Here is a 22,483-nt window from a genome sequence, read left to right as displayed (position 1 = left end):
GTAATGAATGTCAATAAAAACAATAACATGACAAGAAATGAATATGTCAATAAAAAGCATCCACCAAGCGTGCCTTGAACATGTGAGATCATGAAAATCATTACTTTCTGAGTTTAGAAAACATGTCCCCAATTACATCTTCAATCAGACAAAGGTGACAATATATATTACATAAATTTTCCTTGATCAAAAGCACAGGTGTTGCAAGATCCAGAACTACAGAATGCAGCATGCACATGCCTTCTTGTGAAGCTCGTCAATCTTTTTCTCTACAGCAAGAAACAAGTAACAATTAATACATAGACTTGTTAACAAAATAAATCATATATTTCACTCATAAATCGAAAGTATTTGTAAAAACTTTGATGGTTGTGTAAAATGCGAAAATAATTAAAACCTAATACAACAAAGAAGATTGAATTACAACCAGAAAAAATATTGTAGATTGAACTTACAATCTTTAGAAACTCATGAGTATTTAAAAGCTATATCTACACCTCATATGATGTGATCCCGCAAAACTAAATATTACTAAACTAATCAATGCTTGAGCAAAGGGGGATTTGATCTTCAATTTTAGGGACACGTCGAGATTTTAATAGTGAACTATGAAATAATTAAACTTTGTAAATTAAATTGTTACATTTTCTTTAAGCTTTCTTGAAGTTGTCGATGATGATATGTGGAATAGAATGCATATGGCTTTAAGTAAATCTAGTGGAATGTATAAAAAGTATAATAATTTTCATTAGAACAGTTGAATGTGGCAATATGTAGTTTATTCTGCTATGAAAGGTAACGCCTTTGAACCCATCTCCTTTCACGAACATCCATCTCCAGCCAATGAACTAACTCCTCGGATACATTCAAAGGAAACATGATGCCCTCGAGATTTTACCTGAGAGGGATCGAGAGAGAGAGAGAGAGAGAGACGCCGAGATTCCAGAGAGAGATCGGGATCTTACCTGAGAGAGAGAGAGATCGGGATCACCGGAGTAGGCTCACGGAGAAGGAAGGGCGAGGCTGACAGAGGCCGATCCGGTTAGGGGAGCCTTTGTTTTGGGAAGGAGGAATGGTCTTGGAGGCGCGGGGGGGCGGGGGGAACAGAGGGAGATCTGGATTTGGTTTGGGAATAAGCTTTTAGGAGGAGGAAAAATGATTACGGGGCTTGATTTTTAGGATGTCTTGGAGGGGGCTCGGTGAAAAATGTCGTGGCTTTTTTCAACCCAACAGCCTGGACGAATCGGGGCAAGCCAAGTGTACTGCAGCGCACGCTGGGGAAGCTTTCCCACTTTTCGCACGTTGCTGTGCGAAAATTTTTCGCATCCGAATAAAACTCTATATATATATCCTATCAACTTAAGTTGATGTCCACCAAAGTTTCTAGCCACACATATATTAATATAAAACATCTTTTTATATAATACATGGATCCCTAGGCAATATGAGTGGTTCATGAAAAGTCTCGTCCTCGACCGGCCTCTCTAGCGCGATACCTACATAAGAGTTTAAGTGCTGGACATATACAAAAAAAAGGGAGGGAGAGAAAGGAACTCAGATTTACCTGCAGCGATGGTAGAAGGCTCTTCTGCCCTAATATTCATGCCCGCGTTCTTCAATTTGTCTAAAAGAAAATGAAGTGCGGAAATGATTAAAGGGGGAACGAATTCCAAATTGCCTAATTCCTTTAATTGTCACTCAAATGGTATATTACCAATGTTAGATATACCTAGGCGTAGAATTCTCGGCTCAACGTTGTCATCCTAGTTAGCATCTCTGTTTGCTCCAATATACGTAGGCTCATCACGAATGGCGTCGTACATTTGCTACACGAAGCTCAAGCTATCCAAATGGCCAGGATCGGAGAATACAGAGTTGTGCGGAAGTTCACCTCCGCCATGGCTTCTTGAAACACGAAACATGATTAGGTTCAGGGAATCCAGAAGGTGCGGAAGTTCACCTCCGCCATGGCTTCTTGAAACACGAAACATGATTAGGTTCAGGGAATCCAGAAGAGCACTATTTTTAAAGTCATAAAAATAGTGGACCATTACCTTCTTCTCCACCAGTAGTTACAGTACCTCGTAACTCTACTTCGCGGGCGCGCTAACCAATATGTGACTTATGATCGGTCTTCTTCCGCTTTGGAGGACAAACCTCTACAGGACTAACAGGTTGCTCATGTGTAGATTTAGTACGCATCTCAACCAATGCAGAACCCTTGGCGCTAGATCGTGATCTCACGTAACAGAAAATATGGGGCTCATGCTCATCAACCATCCTACCTGGAGTGACACGAGTCATCTTGTTAGGATAAGTAAATAAAACCTTTCGTTTCAGCTTTGGAGGAGCCAATTGAGATCTAGAGCGTTGAGACCCACAAAAAAAATGCCAGATCCATTAATTCTGAAAATAAAGAGTCTAACAGACGTGTCTTAGATTCTTCCTCATCAACTCCAAAACCGGTGTCCACATCCCTCGATTCTTCTTCAGAAGTCTCATCCTCATCATCAATAGGAAGGACCTCTTCATCGTCCTCCAACCTATTTTTGCTTGAACGGGAGGGCTTGACAGGTTTCTTCCCTTGCTTCTTCAAAAGCTCAGCCTTACGAGCAGCTTTAATAGTGGTCTGAACCAAGTGCTCAGCCTCCAACTCCGAGAGGTCCTTCACATCTAGAAGCTCGTTGGCAGCAAGGAGCCATTTGTAGCTGAGAAAGGTAAGTGATGGTTTGTGCTTGGATGAAGGAAGAGCGAAATAGGAGCCGATGCAACCCATCATAGTCCAAAGCCATACTCGAGCACCATCAATAAGGCCTCCCTCACTCCTCAAGCCTCGGTTCAGGTTCCTAGCATATAGTTGGTCATAACCGAACTGATGAGCAAAACAGTAAGGAAGATAGGGCTCTATGTGGCAAAGACCCTTTACTCGAAGGACGAGGTATCCAACGCGGATGTTCACCAACCAACGGAAGCAACCAATATCAAGAGAATTCTGACCACCCCCTGGCTTCTCCTCATCAATCAATACGTCGTCATAACGACCCGAGAAATGATGAAAACATTTGAAGGATTCCCAGCACTTACAAACTTGAAGCTCTCGCTGTGCCTCAGTAAAGGTCTTTGCATACAATTTGCTCCCCTCTAACAACTGCAGAAAAGGGACAAAGGCATCGGTAGTACTAGGCGCTGACATCAAATCAGGACGGTGAAGCACGAGCTATGCCATCAAGTACGTATACGGAAGCTCCACCTTTACAGAAAGAACCTCGGTCAATGGTTCAGAACCCACATGTGTAAAACCATCGACCAAATATCTAAGCCCACAATGGATATCGACGACCATCGCCGAAAGCAGAGAAAGATCATTCCCGTGAGCTAGCTGGACGGTAGGGGGGAGGACCTCAATAGGCAAAGCGTCGAAAAACTGATATGGAACAACGCACTTCTTCAACCAAAGGACCAGATACCCCGCCAGAAGGGTCTTAGTCCGAATAGGCTTCCATGCATGACAAAGGAATGTCCGAAACTTAGTCCTCACCGGAAAAGAACCCTCAACACCAGCTGTAGTAAATGAACGAGCATCGGCCCTCTCATTTAAGTCATTAATGGCAGAAGGTGTCAAAGGGGCCAACTCACAAATGGTCTCGCCCGAACTACTCTACAAATATTGAAATAAATAATCAGCAAACTGCTTCAAGCTGACCTACTTCTTCCTCTTTGCCAGAGGACTCATCCTGACCAGGGATGTGTGATAATGACATGTAAGGTCCCAGAGCGTGTCATACATGTCGGAGGAATCTCTCTTCAGCTGTTCTAGCTGCAGGTTAGAGGGAAAGTACTCTTGATATGAGTAATCTCCCATAGGAAGACTGTAGGCGTATAAAACTGCCTATAGGTCCCTTAACACAGCTCGGCACAGTGATTCGACAAACCAACGAACCATCGGGTGACGTATCTAAACACGATCGTTAGTCCACAACACCGAAGCCAAGTGATACGCGACGAAGCGGATTAACGAGGCGACGAGGCAAACGAACCGCACGCAAACAACGGAATACATTCACTCGCATGCGAAATCAAGCTAACGATTCGGTGAGTCAACGAGTCATCCAACCGTAGAACGGATTCGAACTCGAACACCGAAGCGGGTTTACTGCCAAATCAGGATCGGACTACCAAATCAGAGTTCGGATCAATGACGAAGCTCGGATAAACCGATGAACCGCGAAACCGAACGACGGACGACACGGCACCACACCTGGACTACTCGGCCAAAGCCGAACCACCCAGGTGGCTCGGCCAAAGCCGAGCCACCAAGAGGTGGCTCGGTGGCCGAGCCACCTAGGTTGGCTCGGCCATGGCCGAGCCACCCAAGGGTGGCTCGGTGGCCGAGCCACACTCTGATCTGGGCTCAGATCTGAGCCCAGATCCGCTTTGATTGCCTATAAATAGAGGGGGCATGGCTTCATTTTTCAAAGGTGGGAATTTTGGAGCCGAAACTCTGCTGGATTGAGAACTCACCTTCGGATTTTCAAGCTGAGAAGACTCGGACTCTCAGATCTGGTTCTTGGCGATCATCCACGCCAAATAAGGCAGGAGTTCGAGAGAGAGATCAGATCTGAGATCTACATGGTTTCCCTCCGGATCAGAGCTTAGCCTTTGATCCCGAGAAGAGTCTCAATTTCGTTTGGTCGATTTCGATAACTAGGGCTATTATTTCCTTGGCGAAATAATCCCCTCGGCTATTATTTCCTTTGTGAGATAACACCCGTTATACCATGTAGATCCGACCGGATCAAGATCGCGCGGTGGTCCACGGATTAACCCCGGCGTAGGCAAAGAACCCACAAAAGCGAGAGACCGCAAAACAGGATCTCGCGATTCGTTCGACATAAAAGGAAAGTTGTAATTTTCATTTTCTTTTGATTTTGTTGTAACCGGATCTTATAAAAAGACCGGATCTTTTGTAATCAATAAACTATTACTGAAGAGAACAATGAATTCAATGAAAGTAACTTTCACCGCGAACAATCTGGCGACCATAGTGGGAGCCACCGATCTCGCTGCCGAGATTGTTGCGTCCGCCTATAAAATTCTTCCTCTTTAGCACCGGGAGATAGAATATAAAATTCTTCCTCTCCTCGGACCTTTCCGATGCTCGGAGTGGAGATCCCACTCCCAGTTCATCCTTTCTGATGCTCGGAGTGAAAATCCCACTCCCAGTTCATCCTTTCTGATGCTCGGAGTGAAAATCCCACTCCCAGTTCATCCTTTCTGATGCTCGGAGTGAAAATCCCACTCCTAGTTCATCCTTCCAGATTCTGGGGGTGGATATCCCACCTCGAGTTTCCTTTCCAGCTGTAGATAGAATATAAAATTCTTCCTCTTCAGCACCGGGAGACAGAATATAAAATTTTTCCTCTCCTATTTTGACACAACTTTAAACTTCCAATCCGCGCACTTGGTGCATGGGGAATTTTATCCCGAATCCTAAATAGGGATAAGTCAACACCTAACACGTGTTGCCGGGTAGCCTATTCCCGTAACAAGGGCAAAGTCTACGTATTCGAAGTCGTAGCATTAAGTCTAAGGGAGTTCATTCCTTTAGCACAACGTTACATGCGGAACGGATTTCGACAATCCGCATGCTAGCCCGATTCAAACGGTAATCGGTAAAGGCGTATCAAACCCGTTGAAGGCTGGGGGTTTGCCAAAAACCCCAAAGTCAACGCCTAACACGCGTTGCCGGGTAGTCTATTCCCGTAAGAAAGACGAAGTCTATGTATTCAAAGTCATAGCATCAAATCTAAGAAAAGCAATTTTCTTAGCACAACGTTACGTGTGGAACGGATCTAGACAATCCACATGCTAGCCCGATTCAAACGGTGATCGGTAAAGGCATATCAGTTGGCGAGGAGGTATTTCAAGATGGCTGGAGCTTCATCATCTTCGAAAGAATACTCCTTTTGGAACCTCGGATCGAGAGTTGCGTTCACAGGAATTTTGGATGCCGTCTGTTGACCTCTCTCAACTTTCTTTCTTTTAAGAAAGTGTTCAGCTTGATCGCCACGTAATTTCAACTCTTTCCAAGTTTTGGATGGTACGACCCCCAGGGCTTCCAGGACATCGATGGAGAGATTGTTGTGGCATGTTTGCAGGATAAACTCATCTGTAACAGGATCTCTGCAATTCATTGCTTTATCACGGAAGCGCTTGACAAAATCGTCGACTGACTCTCCGTCTTTTGACAAAATTATCGACTGACTCCCCGTCTTTTTGTTTTTCATCCAGAAGGGTTCCGATTGACACTTCGGTGTCATCATCGAAGAAGTTGCTGAGGAACAAACTTTCCATATCATCCCAGCAATTGATGCTCCCTGGCTTGAGCCGTCGGTACCAATCGAAGGCGGGCCCGCGAATGGTGCCAACGAATGACCGGACCATTAAAGCCTCGTTTCCAGAGATCATGCCCAAATGAGACTTGAAATAAATCAAGTGCTGAATCGGCGAACTCTTCCCCTCAAACGGTGTGAAGTTAATCAGATTGAACTTTGTCGGATACGGTATTGAATTCCATTCTCTTGGATAGGGACATGGAATACCCGTCTTCTTAACTTCTTGAGCCGTCATCAAAGCGTTGACTTTGTTTTCAAGCTCTTTCATTTTCCCGTCATCGTCTATGTCTTCATTCGAATGACGTTGAGGAGAATGAGTTAGACCACCCCCTGTAAGAGGTGCCATTGAACCACTCCCAATATCGTTATTGGGAGAATGTGTTAAACCACCCCCAGCGTTATTGCTATTGGAAGGTGTATCAGCCATAATGACTTCATCCACCTCTGGATCACTGTCATCTACAACATTCCGAGTGTGGTGGCTGGATTCAGTTCTTTGATTTATCCCAGCAATTGATGCTCCCTGGCTTGAGCCGTCGGTACCAATCGAAGGCGGGTCCGCGAAGGGTGCCAATGAATGACCGGACCATTAAAGCCTCGTTTCCAGAGATTATGCCCAAATGAGACTTGAAATAAATCAAGTGCTGAATCGGCGAACTCTTCCCCTCAAACGGTGTGAAGTTAATCAGATTGAACTTTGTCGGATACGGTATTGAATCCCATTCTCTTGGATAGGGACATGGAATACCCGTCCTCTTCACTTCTTGAGCCGTCATCAAAGCGTTGACTTTGTTTTCAAGCTCTTTCATTTTCCCGTCATCGTCTATGTCTTCATTCGAATGACGTTGAGGAGAATGAGTTAGACCACCCCCTGTAAGAGGTGCCATTGAACCACTCCCAATATCGTTATTGGGAGAATGTGTTAAACCACCCCCAGCGTTATTACTATTGGGAGGTGTATCGGCCATAATGACTTCATCCACTTCTGGATCACTATCATCTGTCAGTTCTTTGACTGGACTCAGGGGGTTGAGGCCGTTGAGTTAGCAATTCTCTCATTTGTTGGATAGCTAACTCCATTTCTGTCTTCACTTCAGCTCTAATTTCTTCACGTTGTTTGGCTAGAGCTTCTTGAAGTATTTGAGCAAATTGATCAGAGGTGATCGTGAGTACTTCTCTGGTTTGTCCCGTGCTAGACATTGTATCATCAGAAGCGATTGCAGAATAAGTGTCCGAGAATTCATCCTCCGAGGACATTCCTTCTTGCATTCTCTTGTAATTTCTGCGTCTGATGGCTCCTAATTGGAGTCGAGACATCCTTTGAGCAATTCTTGGATTGACTCTTCCTCTCGGGGAAAAGTCAGGATTTGAGTCACTTGAATGCCGCTTAGACTTTCTTTTATCAGCCACGTTGATGGCGACTTCAAGAAATTCATCATCTTGGACAGCTGATCTTATAAGTCGTGCACAGGAACAATGAGAGCGAATAATTCTTTTTCGAAATTTATTCACACCCCTAATTTGATAATACGATTCATCGGTATGATTGCCAAAAAATCGTATCGTTTGTTGGCATGACCTCCCAGGTATGACGATGTCTTTTGGTGAATGCGTCTTCTTTTCGTCAATGTCGTCGGGCTTTGATTCGATGACTCTTCAATTAGATAAGAGCCATTTTGAGCAGAGGTGTTGCGAGTGAAATTCTCAGCAACAATCAGGCGAGAGTCTTCATTTTGTGCCTTCTTTGGCATGCAACTCTTCCTCAATTGTGAGATCCTCTTGTACTTGTGAGACAATGAAGATCTTGAAGAGGATGATGAGAGATATTCCTCAAATTTGGTTTGGTCGAATTCGTATTCGACCATGGATTCAACTGGAATCTTGATCGGCTGCGACACGACGGTCTCGGCAGCGAGACCGTTGGCTCCCACTGTGGTCGCCAGTTTGTTTTCGTCAAAAGATGATTTTGTCATGGAATTCATTATATCTTCGGTCGATTACAATAAATTCAAAAGAAATAGTCTTTTATAAGACCTCTTTTACACAACAAAAAGAAAATTACAACTCTTGAGAAAATAAACGCATGATCGTTGTTTGGATCACTGCTTTCGTGGGATCTTTGCCTGTGCCGGGAGCGCTTTGACTCGTGGACCACCAAATCACAGATTCTGATTGAACCGTGAGGGGTTTAATGATTCTTCCTTCGTTTATCGAAGTAAGAATTTGAAGCGAATATCTTATCGATGTAAGATGTTCACTCTTCCAAAGATCAAGTCTGAGCTTAGATCTCTAGGACTCGCTAGAAGCTTCTTGAGGATGTTTGTGAAGAAGGAAGACTCTCTCTCTTGCTCTAATTCACCAAAACTCAAGGCTCTCTGCTCTAATCTCTCTGGAAAATGCTCAGCCCCTGTCCATGATGACCATAGGGGGGTATTTATAGCCTCCTTAGACGATAACTGAAGAAATAGCTGGTCAATAACTGTCTCTTTAGGCGCGGCAGCTGATGCTGTCGCGGCTAAAGGGCGCGACAGTCGACACTGTCGCGGCCAAAGAGCGCGACAGTCGACACTGCCGCGGCTAAAGGGGCAGTTACACCCACGTTCATACGTGTTTGAAACAGTTCTCCCACGACCTTTAACCACCTTTTTCGTGGTTTAACTGCTTTTCCACATCAGCACACGTTCTATTTCTGATACTCCGCCACGTGGACTTTAAATAATCATCAGATAACTGTATTATAACTGCTGTAGCATCCTGCTTTAACTGCCGCGGCACCATAGGTTGCAGCGGTTAAGCCGCGACACCATAGGCTGCCGCGCCTTAGCCGCGGCACCTTGGTCTGCCGCGCCTTAGCCGCGACACCATATCTTGCCGTGCCTTAGCCGCGGCACCATGTCCTGCCGCGCTGCCAACACACTTATATATATATATATATATATATATATATATATATAATATATATATATATTATATATATATATATATATATATATATATATAAGAAAAATGGGTATGCTGGTACCAAGTACAAAAGTGGTGCTTGGTAGTGAGGTCATAATCCCCTTATCATTCAAATGGTGCATATCCTCATGCACTTCTCAAACTCATGTGAATGTGGTCCCCATTTGAATGAGTAGTGAGGGATTGTGCCACCTCACTACCAAGCACAAAATTTAGTTTGGTACCAAGCATACCCATATTTCTGATATATATAATGTGTATATATATATATAATATATATATATATATAATTAATATATATATATATATATATATATATATATATATATATATATATATTGTAGGCGTCAAAAAATGCTGATGGATATCCAAATACAGCTTAAAAGGAGATCATCCAAAGATCAAAAGAACATAAGAAACAAGTGTTTGCTGTCTTGGCGGCAGACAGTGTTTTCTGTATCGCCAGACAGTCTTTTACTATTTCGAGAGAAAGTCTTTACTTTTGAGAGAACAGCTTTATACTGTTTGGAGAGACAGTCTTTACTCTCGCAAGACAGTCTTTTACTGTTTGGAGAGAGCAGTCTTTTACTGGTTGATAGACAGTCTTTACGTTTGGAGAGACAGTCTTTTATGGTGCAGAGACAGTCTGTTTACTGTTTGGAGAGACAGTCTTTTACTGTTTCCGCCGAGACAGTCTTTTACTGTTCTGGCAGAGACAGTCTTTTACTGTTTGGAGAGACAGTCTTTTACTTGTTGGAGAGACAGTCTTTTACTGTTTCGCGAGACATGCTTTTACTGTTTCGCCGAGACGTCTTTTACTGTTTGGCGAGACAGTGTTTTACTGTTTCGCGAGACAGGAGTTCAGAAACCGCCTAAACAAGTGGCCATTAACTGTTAAAGATCCTGGGAGACAGTTACAAACTGAAGAAAGGCCACTAACCTCATAAAAGATGGTATTTAAGGATTGACACGGTGACAAAGGGGGCTGATCATTGTGAGTACTCAGAGCAATCCAGGCAATCCAGCGGCAGAGAGAGAGCAGAACGGTGCTGATCTTACGGCCAATCCTTGAAATTTGGCTTTGACTTGATTCAAGAAGAACGACTATCTTACATCGATAAGATATGTGTTTCAATTTTCACTGTCGATAAACGAAGTCAGAATCATAAACCCCTCACGGTTCAATCAGAATCTGTGATTTGGTGGTCACGAGTCAAAGCGCTCCCGGCACAGGCAAAGATCCCACGAAAGCAGTGATCCAAACAACGATCATGCGTTTATTTTCTCAAGAGTTGTAATTTCTTTTTGTTGTGTAAAAGAGTCTTATAAAAGACTATTTCTTTTGAATTTATTGTAATCGACCGAAGATATAATGATTCCATTGACAAATCATCTTTTGACGAAAACAAACTGGCGACCACAGTGGGAGCAACGGTCTCGCTGCCGAGACCGTCGTGTCGCAGCGATCAAGATTCCAGTTGAATCCATGGTCGAATACGAATTCGACCAAACCAAATTTGAGTATATCTCTCATATCCTCTTCAAGATCTTCATTGTCTCGTAAATACAAGAGGATCTCACAATTGAGAGAAGACCTACATGCCAAAGAAGGACAAATGAAGACTCTCTCCGGTGGTTGCTAAGGATTTTACTCGCAACACCTCTGCTCATAATGACTCTTATCTAGGTTAAAGAGTCATCGAATCAAAGCCCACGGTACTGACGAAAGGGCTCGTCAGAGACAACGTCAGCGCGCCGCGCTCAGCAAATAGCTAAGGCATTTGAAACAAACCGACGGAGTTCGTTAATTATCGGATTAGAGTCGAGGAAACAACAAGTGGTTTGTCAACGCAACGACAAACTATCACGTTTCTGCACAATTCACGACGGAGGAATGGAACCTCGGTCAGAAGGGCTCGTTCGACCCTCAAGAACGTATCAAAGCGTCGTGCAAACGCCAGCTCATGCTCGTGCTCTCTTACAACAAAAGACGAGAAAGAAACAAAGAACAGATCTCTCTCTCTCCCCTCAATGTTAAAATATGTTTTACCGAAAATACGCTTCATGACACGTATATGCGGATTGTGATCCTCTCCTAAGGAATAATGTTTCCTAAGATCTCCTAATGCATCTCAACCTTTGATTTTGTGTATGAGCACAAAAAATGAGGAGGTCCTATGCAATTAATGGTTGAGATGCATTAGGAGATCTTGGGAAACACTATTCCTTAGGGGAGGATCCCAATCCCATATATGCATCCCTAAAACTCATACATTTGTGCATAAACCTCTCCCCTTCAAATTAAACGTATAAATGCATATACATACATCCATAAATTGCATCCCTTCAAATTCTTCTCATAATCCCTATTCCTATTAGTCACTATGAATTTTAACATCTGTGTTTTATAACTCCTTCATTAAACTTATATTAAGCTAATTAAACCATTCATATTCCACAAATCTTGATCTCCTTCTCATTCATATATTATCACTAACATAATCTAATTTGACAACGTACATCTTGTTTATAACAAAGGGAGGTAATGAATAATTTCTTTACTTGGTCCCGCAATATTAAACTGACGAAGAAGGAATCATGAAGATAGTGGTGTCATAAAGATTGCATTATGTATTAATTATGAGGTGTCAATCAAAATTAAATAGCTTGGAAGCCCATGGGGAAGGAGTTTGTAATTCCAAAAGCGGAGTCTGTTCCTCTTTACCAAGGTTTGACATTTTACTCTCTTCTCTCCTTTTCAGTTGGCTTTAGTAGCGCTAGTCGAAGAAATCTCCAAATTCTCCTTCTTTTTTAGTTGTTTGGATTGGATGGTTTTGGATTTGGAAGATGGGAAATTGTTGGATAAAATATAGGTTTTTGTTTTTTTTGCTTGAATCTTTTGTTTAATATTTTCTTATGTTGTTTTTATTATGGTTCTTATGCTGTTGATGATGTTCTCTGCACCTATGGGCCAGATTTTGGCTTGACTTCACGTTCCTTCGGTGACCTATGGGCCAGATTTTGGAGATTGTACTTATTGGGTGGACTCAAGGTACGTTCCTTCGGTTTGCGTATTGAATTGAGCTTTTGATATTGTATTGTGATCAAATTTATGAGGAAAACTATACAACCAAGAGCTAAGATCACAAAAATTCCATAGATAACAGGGATCGCTGATTCACTTTACCAATTAGTACTATGGAATTAACACAAAATATGAAAGTTTAGTCATGTATATTCTCAAGTACAACATTGTTTCCCATCGTAATAGATTCAATGCATAATAAGTATAGGATCATGTAAGGGGCAACTTAAGGTGAAATTTGCTTGAAATTGATTCAGTAATAATGGATGATTCAAGTATGGGTCTCAACGGGAGCATTTTTCCTGATCAATTTAGAGAGTCTTTTTTTTAGCGTTTAACAAATAATTGAAGCGGTTCAATAAAATTATTATTAAATTGTACAAAATAAATAAAAATATATTTTAAGACATCATATATTAATTAAATACATAACATTCTAATTCATTATATAATTATATTAATTAAATATTCACATATAATTATTTATTTTATATAAGATACTATCAATATAATTAAAATGATTAATGAAATATAGTAAGGCCATTCTAAGTAAATTATTTTTTGGTAAATTGTTTAAAACATTATCTAGATGTATTATTCAATAAATTATAATAGATGTATTATTTAACTGTTTTAATAATTTTAAATATGTATTAATTCATAATTCTAAATATCAAGGGTAGTTGTAGCTATGATCAAAATTATATCCATGCACATTTTTATTTTACATCATTAAACAATTAACTTAACTAATAAAAAATCTCTCAACTTTTGTTATACAAAACAATTTATATATATTGTTACAAATTGAGATATATCAACATATTACTTACACTTTAAACTCTTTTTAACGTGTAATAGGTACATGAACGTACAACAAGTATACACTATATTAGTAATTTAAAATGTATATTTCTAAACTTAAATCTGTATTGTAGGAGTAATCTTCTATAGGACAACCATTTTGAAAGAAGAAAAAAAATTCTCATACTTATGTCTAAAACATGCATTTTTTTCATACCATAAAAGTAAATAACTCTTTGAACATTAAGGGCCCGTTTGAAACTTTTTTTTTACCATAAAATGAAGGAAAGTTGCCACAGTTGTCAGAACTGTGGCAGCTTTCCTCTTCTTTTCATCCCAAAACACTAAAAACAAACGGCCCCTAATGCACGACTAGAGATACCCAACAGAAAAGATCTAGACGGACCATTTCATCCAATCGTACGTGTTTTTGATTTAAAAATTCAAATTTAAACTTGGATAAGTAGTGTTCTTGTTTTGGCTCGACTCATATTTTCGATACTTTCACAGCAACATTACTCTTTAAGCTTTGACCCTGAAACCGCCTAGTTTTTGGTTAGTGTGGAACATATGCCCTATCCCAATCCTTATTTAGCAGATTGAGTCACAACCATCAAAAGTGGACATCAAAGATTCGTATCTATTTTGTCCCAAATCAAAAGTAAAAGTCCTACTCGTCGACGTATTCGACCCACAAATGCTCTACCGGTGGTCCAGCTGACCACTTCCAATGGCCCAGAAAAAAAAAGGGACGATCAAGCACGTGCCTTGTGGGCCGCAACTCAATCCCCAATTCTCAATTACGGGCTCTCTGAAAAGTTCGGCGGTCCAATTTGTAAAGTTTTCAGATGCAATTTAAACTAGAAGTTCTTTTTGAGCCAAAAGAGAAAATTGAAAGTAGCCCCCTCAGTGATATTCCCCCCCAATCATGAGGGAATACAAGGGAATATTATGGTTCCACTGGGGTGGCCTCTTTCGTCTGTGAGCATGGACTGCCCTTCAGCTACGTAGACTATTTTGTGTATGATCCTTCGGTACCAAACAAGAGTATAAAGATTGAATTATGAAAAAGGACATCAGAAATTACAAATAATACCAAAAAAATTACAAAACCTTTTCAAAAAGGTTCAAAAAATTATAAACAACTCTCTAAAATTTTGCATAAGACCCCCGCCCCAACCCCACAAAAAAATTCAAAAATTGCAAAACATTCCCTTATAAATTTTGGATAAAACCCTCCGAAAAAGGGGAAAATGGAAGATGTTTTTTTACTTGGATGTGAATATTAATATAAATGAGTAAGAAAAGGGGAATGTGACATGACATTAATTGATGACCGAATGAGCTCTATCCGCTGACGTGCATAGATAGGCTAAAACACATTTGTTTCTTAGGAGGTAAGCACATGTTAACCAAAGTCTTGGAGCTCAGTCACATTCCCTTTTGAATACCGGGGGTCATAGCATTTTGCCCTATCTTTTTTAATCTTTTCTCCCAATATAGTTATTCATTTCTTTTAACGAATTAAGTTTATTTTGTTTAACTTCATAAACATTTCGTAAACTACGCGTTTAAAAACATTCTAGTACCACCCTAGACTCAAAACTAACACCAAACTGAACTTTAATTTTATAAAATTATTTCCCTAATTTTCAAAACCACCCCTTTTGCGATTTTATTCCCAAAAAACGACTCATTTCCCACTTATTTGTAAAAACCGACCTGGTTTCAGCCTCAGGGCTGAAACCAGGTCGGTTTTTACAAAAAAGTTTCGAAACTTCACGGGAGTTGAACTCCCGTGAAGTTTAGCAATCATTTAATTAAGATGCTAAACTTCACGGCGAAACTTCACGGGAGTTGAACTCCCGTGAAGTTTAGCAATCATTTAATTAAGATGCTAAACTTCACGGCAGTTCAACTCTCGTGAAGTTCCACAGCTCAACTTTTTTTTTTAACTAAGAAACTTCACGGTAGTTCAACTCCCGTAAAGTTTAACAGGTATTTAATTAAGCTGCTAAACTTCACAGGAGTTGAACTCCCGTGAAGTTTCGGAACTTTTTTTGTAAAAACCGACCTGGTTTCAGCGCTGAGGCTGAAACCAGATCGGTTTTTACAAATAAAGAGGCTGAAACCAGGTCGGTTTTTACAAATAAAGAGGAAAGAGGTCGTTTTTTGAGAATAAAATCGCAAAAGGGGTGGTTTTGAAAATTTGTCCATCAATCGACTCTTACAAAATACAAAAGACGAACCGGCTAATGCATTTCGAACGTATAAGCTGAACATTTTTTTTTGCTACAGAGGACATCACGCGGCACGCCCACGCTCCATTGAATCGGAGGGACGCGATAGAACCTTTTAGACCATCAACTGCCACGTGTCGGTCTCGATCGGTCCCGCGCAGCTCGCGTAACAGTGAGCCACCACGTGGCATCCGGTTGATAAACACCAGACGAGAAGGCAACGGAACCATCTGACCACCAAACCCCCGTTTCTCTTCCGTTCTCCTCTCTCTCTCTCTCAACTCGCTTGACCCTTCCCTCCCTCTGCAGGAGCATTTAATTGCGATTAGCGAAGAGCTGAAATGGAAGTGAAATTGGTAATTAGTACCGACGCGCGAGAGACGTGAGGGGCCCAGAGAGGATAATCAGGACCGTTGGATCTCGCCGGAGGAGTTACTGGTGGCCGTCCGATGGTTGAGGTTCCGGGCGCTTTGGGGACCAAAGTCAGCCTTTTTCTCAGGCTAGGGCAAGTGGTTTTCTCCTCTGCTTCCCTCCTCTTCATGTCCGTTGGGGTTCAATTCTACAGCTACACATCCTTTTGGTAAGAAAAATCTCTCCTTTTTTTTAACGGGATTCTGTTGTTGTTGTTGTTGTTGTTTTAATTGTGTTAGAATTTCATAATTGGGTCAATTTCATCTTTGTTGTTTTGTAAGTCACTAAGTTTGCATGTTATAACACTCTGCTTATATTTAATTATCCAATTTTGGTCTGATGTAATTCCTATTTTTGTAATGTTTTCTTGTTTAACTTCTAATTCCCATGTTGAAAATTCATAAATTCAAGAAGATCAATGCCTGAAATCTCAATGTTTGGGGTTCTCATGTTCAATACATATTTTTTTTCTCAAGAGGACAGAAAGAGTCTGAAAGATAATTAGATGAAATTGTAAGCATGTAATTTCTGTTAACTATGAAGTGGTTAGTGGTAGGCTGTTTTGATGATTTCCATTGATATTATTTGTTGAATCACATGTTAATTCCTCCCAATTTACAATTTTTGTGTTTTCCCAATTGTAAACATGTAATTAACAATACGGTATTTATTTTTTTTTTTTATCTAAAAGTGATTTTGTTGAAAGATGCAGCTAGCTTCATTCATGACGACGAATTGAATATTATCCTCTATTTTCATGTTAGACTTCCTCTTCATTGTTACCTTTTGAATATATTCCCGATAAGAATAATTTGCCACAGGATACATCACTTTAGAACTAGTGGCTTGGATAAGAAAGAACAACATCCATGGTGTTTGTGTACTTTAAAACTCTTCACTCTTTCAATGAATAATGTGTTCAAGCAACACATACTCGGTGATTAACTACCTGTTTTTTCCCGGTACAATCAACCATCTCCATGTGGCGGATAGTTAATTGGTACCTTGCGTCCCTAGTATTTTACATTTTAAGCACTTTACTCGTTAACAAATTTCGAAGATTATGATTCTGTCGCTCTTCATCTATAAGATGCATCTGATTATGAACTTTATTTCTATGGACTAGCAACAATGCAATTACTAAGAATTACTGAGTGAATCTGTATATATATATTAGATTGTGGATTGATTATAAATCGTAAATTGGAGGTATGTAAATCATAGAGAGGGAACCATATACCAGTCTAATTAAAAACCAGGTTCTCTCATACGAAACAAACTGCATATAAGTATTACTGACACTTGACTAAATGCTACGATATAAGTCCGACTTTTAAAGCACAATGTAAAATTTGAAAGATAAGCATATGAACGATAGCTATTTAATAAAAACCTGCTCATTTCTCATCTCATCTACATCTGTTTTCTTTTCCCCATTTATGTCCATGTTGGTATTCTTTAAACAAGAGTTTCAATCATCCTTAAGATGTTAAAAAGTATTCCACATACTCTTGTATCTTTGTGTTCATACTTAAGATGCCAAGAGCATTTAATATGAATCTCGTTCAGAGAAATAGATACTCTTTCTGTGTCCCTTCTCGGATTCAAATCTCTCTTGCACTTCTCAATCCTAACAGTTTTATGAGTGAGGAAAGTACCATTTATTAAACATCTAATGTGTCGCTAGTGTCAGTTTTGCAGCTTCTTCCCTTTTATTCAGATTCCTTGAATCCACTTAGCTCTGAACATATCTACATTTTGTTTATGCTCAATATACAATATTGTCATGTTAATTCAACTGTGTTCATTAGCATTGTTCATTTTCATAGAGATGCTATAAAAGATAAATAGTTCTGTTCCCCTTCTTTTGTTTAGCTGTAATTTCCATTCATCTACGATTTTGTACAAGTAGATAATAAGATATAAAGATGATGGTTTAGGAATTACCAAAACATTCACTGACTCCAAACATCAACACATGTCCGGCTCTATGACATCCCTGAGTTTTCTCCATGTTAATAGTCTTAGAATTGACTGGTAAATTCAAACACCGCAAAGATCAAACCATAGTTTGCTTTTCGATAATTCCAGAATTTGCACAGGGCAATTGATCGAAAGAATTTTTTTTTTTTTTTTTACAATACTCAATGTCCCAAGCATATACAGTACTTCTTGAACAAAAAGGACCTATTATAGAACATGATATCATACTGTCATTTTAGACAGTTTTCCTTGAGATTCTAGTCAAAATCAGGGATCAGTAGATAGAACACATTTCAGACTAATGTCTCTGGAATTTATTATGCACAAATATGAGCTATGCTCAATCTATTCTTATGAGCATCCTTTTTTTGAAATGAAATCTCTAGTAGTTGAGCATTGAAACTATCTTGTTACAAGTTCATATGAACAAACTGTCAGTTGATTTTAGTTGCATGTTGCTTTTGACAGCTTTCTAGTCACAATCATGGGTTTGGTGATTCCGTGGAGCACTACGCTAACTATGCTAGACATGTACTCTCTTTTCATAAGATGCCCTGTTCGAGTACCAGGTATAATGGTGATTGTGGTTGTAGGAGATTGGGTATGTATAACGCTTTACATTTTATTTTATGAAGAAAATCTCATTCCAATTCACCGTTCGCTAACTTGTTATATGTAAATTTGGCAGGTTTTATCAATATTATCACTGGCAGCAGCCTGTGCAAGCGCTAGTGTTGTTGATCTTCTTGCTCACTTTGATAGAAGTTACTGCCCTCTAAGGCTTTGTGGAAGATACCAGATATCTGCGTCGATGGCTTTTGTATCTTGGTTCCTAACTGCTATTTCATGTCTTTTCAATCTTTGGTTTGTAGCCTCCAGTTCTTGATACAATTTTGGCTACTCAAATTTTGTAGAGCCGCAAAGTAAAAAATAATTTTCAGGACATAAGTTTTGTATATAATATAATCCCAGAGCTGGGGCACTGTGCCATTGTTAGGCATATTCCTTTATGTTCTTCTATATAATATATATGGAAAAAAGAAAAAAAGAAAAATCAAAGCATGCAAGAAAAACCAAGATGCGTGCTTGAACTCTTTGGCATGTTCAATTATGACGCAATACACAATCTTACAAATGATTGGAGCTGGAATGAACCCGCAAGTTATTTCCCTCCGAGTGTAGCTTTGTTTAGACATTTACTTCTACGAGGTTATATAAGCATATTTGCAGGTGGTCCATGGCTTGTGCGTCTCAATACGCTCCTGGTTGGCGTGTCACCGATGAAGCATACATTTATGTCACCGTAATCTTGATGACCAGCACACGGTCATGTCACCGTAATCTTGATGATCCGCATATTCCGAACGGTGTGAATATGAGTCAGGTCAGCAACACGAGCTACATGTGTGATACACACTAGATCTTCCTTGTTTACTCTTCATACGATGCAGGTCAGCAACGACAGCTACATGTGTGATACGCACTAGTTCTTTCTTGTTTGCTCTTCAAAGAAAACCATTCACTCTTTGAGCTTGAGAATATATACAGAGGCTTTGAAAAAGATCCCGTGCGATTATTACAATGATCTCAAACAGTTGAATTCATTGCCGTGCCTTCACATTCTTTGCATCTCATATTACAGCCTCTTGCATCTGTCCAATGTCAAGCAAATATCCTTGAAACATGGTAAAAATGGTTCATGTTACGGCATGATATACTATCCTTCCCTCTCTAGTCCGATTCCAACCATCTCCTTCTCCAATCTCTTCACCTTTTCATCATCCCCCAACCTCCTGTACCCCTCAACAAAATAACCATAGACTGTCAAATTCGCACCAAACCCTTTCCCCGCCATCTCAGCCTGAATCTTTACCGCCGCCTCAATTTCCCCTTCTTCACAAAACCCTTCAATCAACAACTCATAGCTCCTCCTACTCGGCTCAAAGCCCTGTCTCCTCATCACCTCTCTCAGCATCTCCAATCCTTCATTAGCCCTCTTCTTATTGCATAATCCCTCGATCACTTCATCCACAACAACATTCTCAGTCCCAAATCCCCTTCTATTCGCATCTCTATAACAAACCAATGCCGAATCAATATCATTAACCCTACAGTAACCCTGAATCAAATGCTCGAACGTAGCACAACTTGGCTCGATTTGGTTCAACCCCATCTCTTTAAACAACTCCTCAGCTTTCTCCATCTCCTTCGACTCGCAATACCCTTTAATCATAGTATTGAAAGACATGACATCAGGCTTTGTACCGTTTGCTTTCATTTGAATCCAAATTCTCGTTGCTTCATCGATCATCCCCTCGTCGCAAAACCCCGCCATTCGAATGCTATAAGTGAACGCATTCGGTTCACAATTGAATTTCAACATCTCTTTCTTGATCTCCTCCGCCATTTGCAACTTCCCTTCTCTGTAAAAACCAAGAGATAGTGCATTAAAAGTGGCGACATTTGGGGAAACCCTAACCCTGATTCCATCAAACAGTTCTTTGTAGATATTGAACCCAGCATCTGCTCCTTTAGATTGTGATTCAAATCGAATCAGCGCATTGGATGTCGAAACCAACGGTTGGATCCCTTTCGATTTTAAAATCCGAGCGATCGCGACCGCAAGATCAATCTTCTTCGATTGTAAATAACCTTTAATTAAGAGGTCAAATACAAAAGGAGCAGAGTCGCAAGTGCGGTAAGTGCTAGCTAGGGTTTGGAAGAGGGATAATGGCCTGTCGGGTTCGGGTTGAGAGAGGATAGCTGATCGGATGAGGGCTAGGGTTTCGGGTTTAAGGCGGTTGCGGGCGAGGACGTGGATGATGGTGGAGAAAGTTGAGGGATCGCGAGAGCAGAGCGGGGTTTGGAAGAATTTGAGAGCGAGCTGGGGTTTGTTTCGGATGCGGATGATGATTTGCTCCGATTCGGGCGGGGAAAAGGTGGATCCGATAGGGAGAACGGATTTGAGGCGGTTCCAGCGGGTTGGGGATCGGTGGTGGAGGAGAATGGTGACTGCGGCGGAGATGCGGGTTTCGGATTCGGATTCGAATTCGGGTCCGGAGGTGGAGAGAGAGCGGGGGATTTGAGGGGCAAAAGTGAATAATTTGGAAAATTTTGTTGAAATGTTAGCTTTTTATCATTAATGGGCCGCTCCCACGTCAGGCCCAATCACGTGCCTTGTTATTTATTTATTTTTAGTTATTTATTTTGGTACGAGGCCTTGTTCTTCTTCCTTACCCAAAATAGTGAATAATAATACCTCTGAATTTCCTTACCCAAAATAGTGAATAATACTATCATTTACCCCTGCCCTTACTCGGTTGTTCGATGATCGAATCAGAAACTGGAGGAGTCCAATGCTCATACATGGATCTACCATGCACTTTCTGGACTCGATTCATACCTTAAATTTTTGATTTAGCATGCGACCAGTATGATATAAAGATATAAAAGTTAGGGAAATTTGCTTCTAGACCGCAACAATTATATAGATTATCCCCCCCCCCCCCCTCCCAGACTTTTTCAACACTCTCAAAACCCCCAAAAATTAAAGTCACAATTCTCTGAGCCCCAAACATAAAACCAAGAGTTTAAACATGTTGAAGCTATAATACACACACACTCTTTTTTTCATGATGTCACTGTGGTGATTTGAAATAGATGTGTTTTTTGGTTGGCTGGGGGGGGGGGGGTTCTAATTCCCTCCAAATTTATATATTGTTGTGATCTTGAAGACAGTGATGACGAAGACAGTGGATCTTTAAAGATGAAGAAGATTGGGATCAAGACGAGTTGCGATGGATTCAGAGTCGACGTTCCGAATAAAAAGGCGAGAACTCTGGCGACTCCCGGCGTAATTTTTTCCCCCTTTTTTAGCTTATACTTGAATTTGATGCTATATTTTTTAATTATTTTACATATTGTTGTACTTTTTTTAAAATCGATGACTTAAAACTAAAGCAGAGTATATAAATTTACATATTGTTATTATTTTACTATAATGAGTTTGTTGTTAAGATTATGAATTGGCTGTGAAAGAAGGTTACGAGTTGGTTGTCAAGGTTACACGTTAGTTGTGAAAATTACGCGTTGGTTGTGAAAGTTATGAGTTTGTTGTGAATGTTACGAGTTGTTTGTAAAGGTTACGAGTCGGTTGTGAACCTCGACAATGAGTTGATTGTGATTGTTGTTAACTATTCTTCACAACCAACTCGTAACATTCACAACCAACTCATTAACGAGGTTCACAACCAACTCGTAACCTTCACAACCACCTCGTGGTCTTCATAACCACCTCGTGGTCTTCACAATCAACTCGTAACATTCCTTCACAACTAACTTATAACCTTAACAACAAACTCATTACAGTAAAATAACAACAATATATAAATTTACAGACTCTGCTTTAATCTCAAATCATTGATTTAAAAAAATACAACAATATGTAAAATAACAAAAAAAATATAGCATTCAGATTCAAGTACAAGTTAAAAAAGGGGAAAAATCACACCGAGAGTCGCCAGAGTTCCCGCCTTTTACTTCGGAACGGCGACGCTGAATCCATCGCAACTCGTCATCACCATCTTCAAGATCACAGTTTCTTC

At 40.4% G+C, this 22,483-nt stretch overlaps 2 protein-coding genes and 1 long non-coding RNA gene across 3 annotated transcripts; 1 reads left to right on the top strand and 2 right to left on the bottom strand.

Annotated features, from left to right (window-relative positions):
* Nucleotides 75-1,097, bottom strand: LOC109833228. Its single transcript, XR_002245156.1, has 2 exons — nucleotides 966-1,097; nucleotides 75-269 (listed from the first exon to the last, which is right to left on the bottom strand). It is a non-coding gene; the product is annotated as an uncharacterized LOC109833228 (long non-coding RNA).
* On the top strand, nucleotides 15,704-18,881 carry LOC109833227 (CASP-like protein 5C1). The gene is made up of 3 exons (XM_020400827.1): nucleotides 15,704-16,065; nucleotides 18,348-18,480; nucleotides 18,568-18,881. The coding sequence occupies exons 1-3, from the start codon at nucleotides 15,935-15,937 to the stop codon at nucleotides 18,763-18,765; spliced, it is 462 nt and encodes a 153-aa protein (XP_020256416.1). The 5' UTR covers nucleotides 15,704-15,934; the 3' UTR covers nucleotides 18,766-18,881.
* Nucleotides 18,963-21,247, bottom strand: LOC109834704 (pentatricopeptide repeat-containing protein At2g15980). The gene is made up of 2 exons (XM_020402731.1): nucleotides 21,184-21,247; nucleotides 18,963-21,008 (listed from the first exon to the last, which is right to left on the bottom strand). Exons 1-2 carry the CDS (start codon nucleotides 21,245-21,247, stop codon nucleotides 19,597-19,599), a joined length of 1,476 nt encoding a protein of 491 aa, XP_020258320.1. The 3' UTR covers nucleotides 18,963-19,596.

Source organism: Asparagus officinalis, chromosome 3 (genome assembly GCF_001876935.1).
Source record: "Asparagus officinalis chromosome 3, Aspof.V1, whole genome shotgun sequence".
Lineage (NCBI taxonomy): Eukaryota > Viridiplantae > Streptophyta > Magnoliopsida > Asparagales > Asparagaceae > Asparagus > Asparagus officinalis.
The sequence above is the reverse complement of the archived record's forward strand: the minus strand, read 5'-3'. Positions and strand labels throughout refer to the sequence as shown.

Coding starts and splice junctions, on each gene's coding strand:
- LOC109833227 (XM_020400827.1), top strand. CDS start 15,935: ATGGTTGAGGTTCCGGGCGCTTTGGGGACCAAAGTCAGCCTTTTTCTC. Junction 16,066..18,347: donor TACAGCTACACATCCTTTTG/GTAAGAAAAATC, acceptor TGCTTTTGACAG/CTTTCTAGTCACAATCATGG. Junction 18,481..18,567: donor TTGTGGTTGTAGGAGATTGG/GTATGTATAACG, acceptor TAAATTTGGCAG/GTTTTATCAATATTATCACT.
- LOC109834704 (XM_020402731.1), bottom strand. CDS start 21,247: ATGTATGAGCATTGGACTCCTCCAGTTTCTGATTCGATCATCGAACAA. Junction 21,009..21,183: donor ACAACCGAGTAAGGGCAGGG/GTAAATGATAGT, acceptor AATGATAAAAAG/CTAACATTTCAACAAAATTT.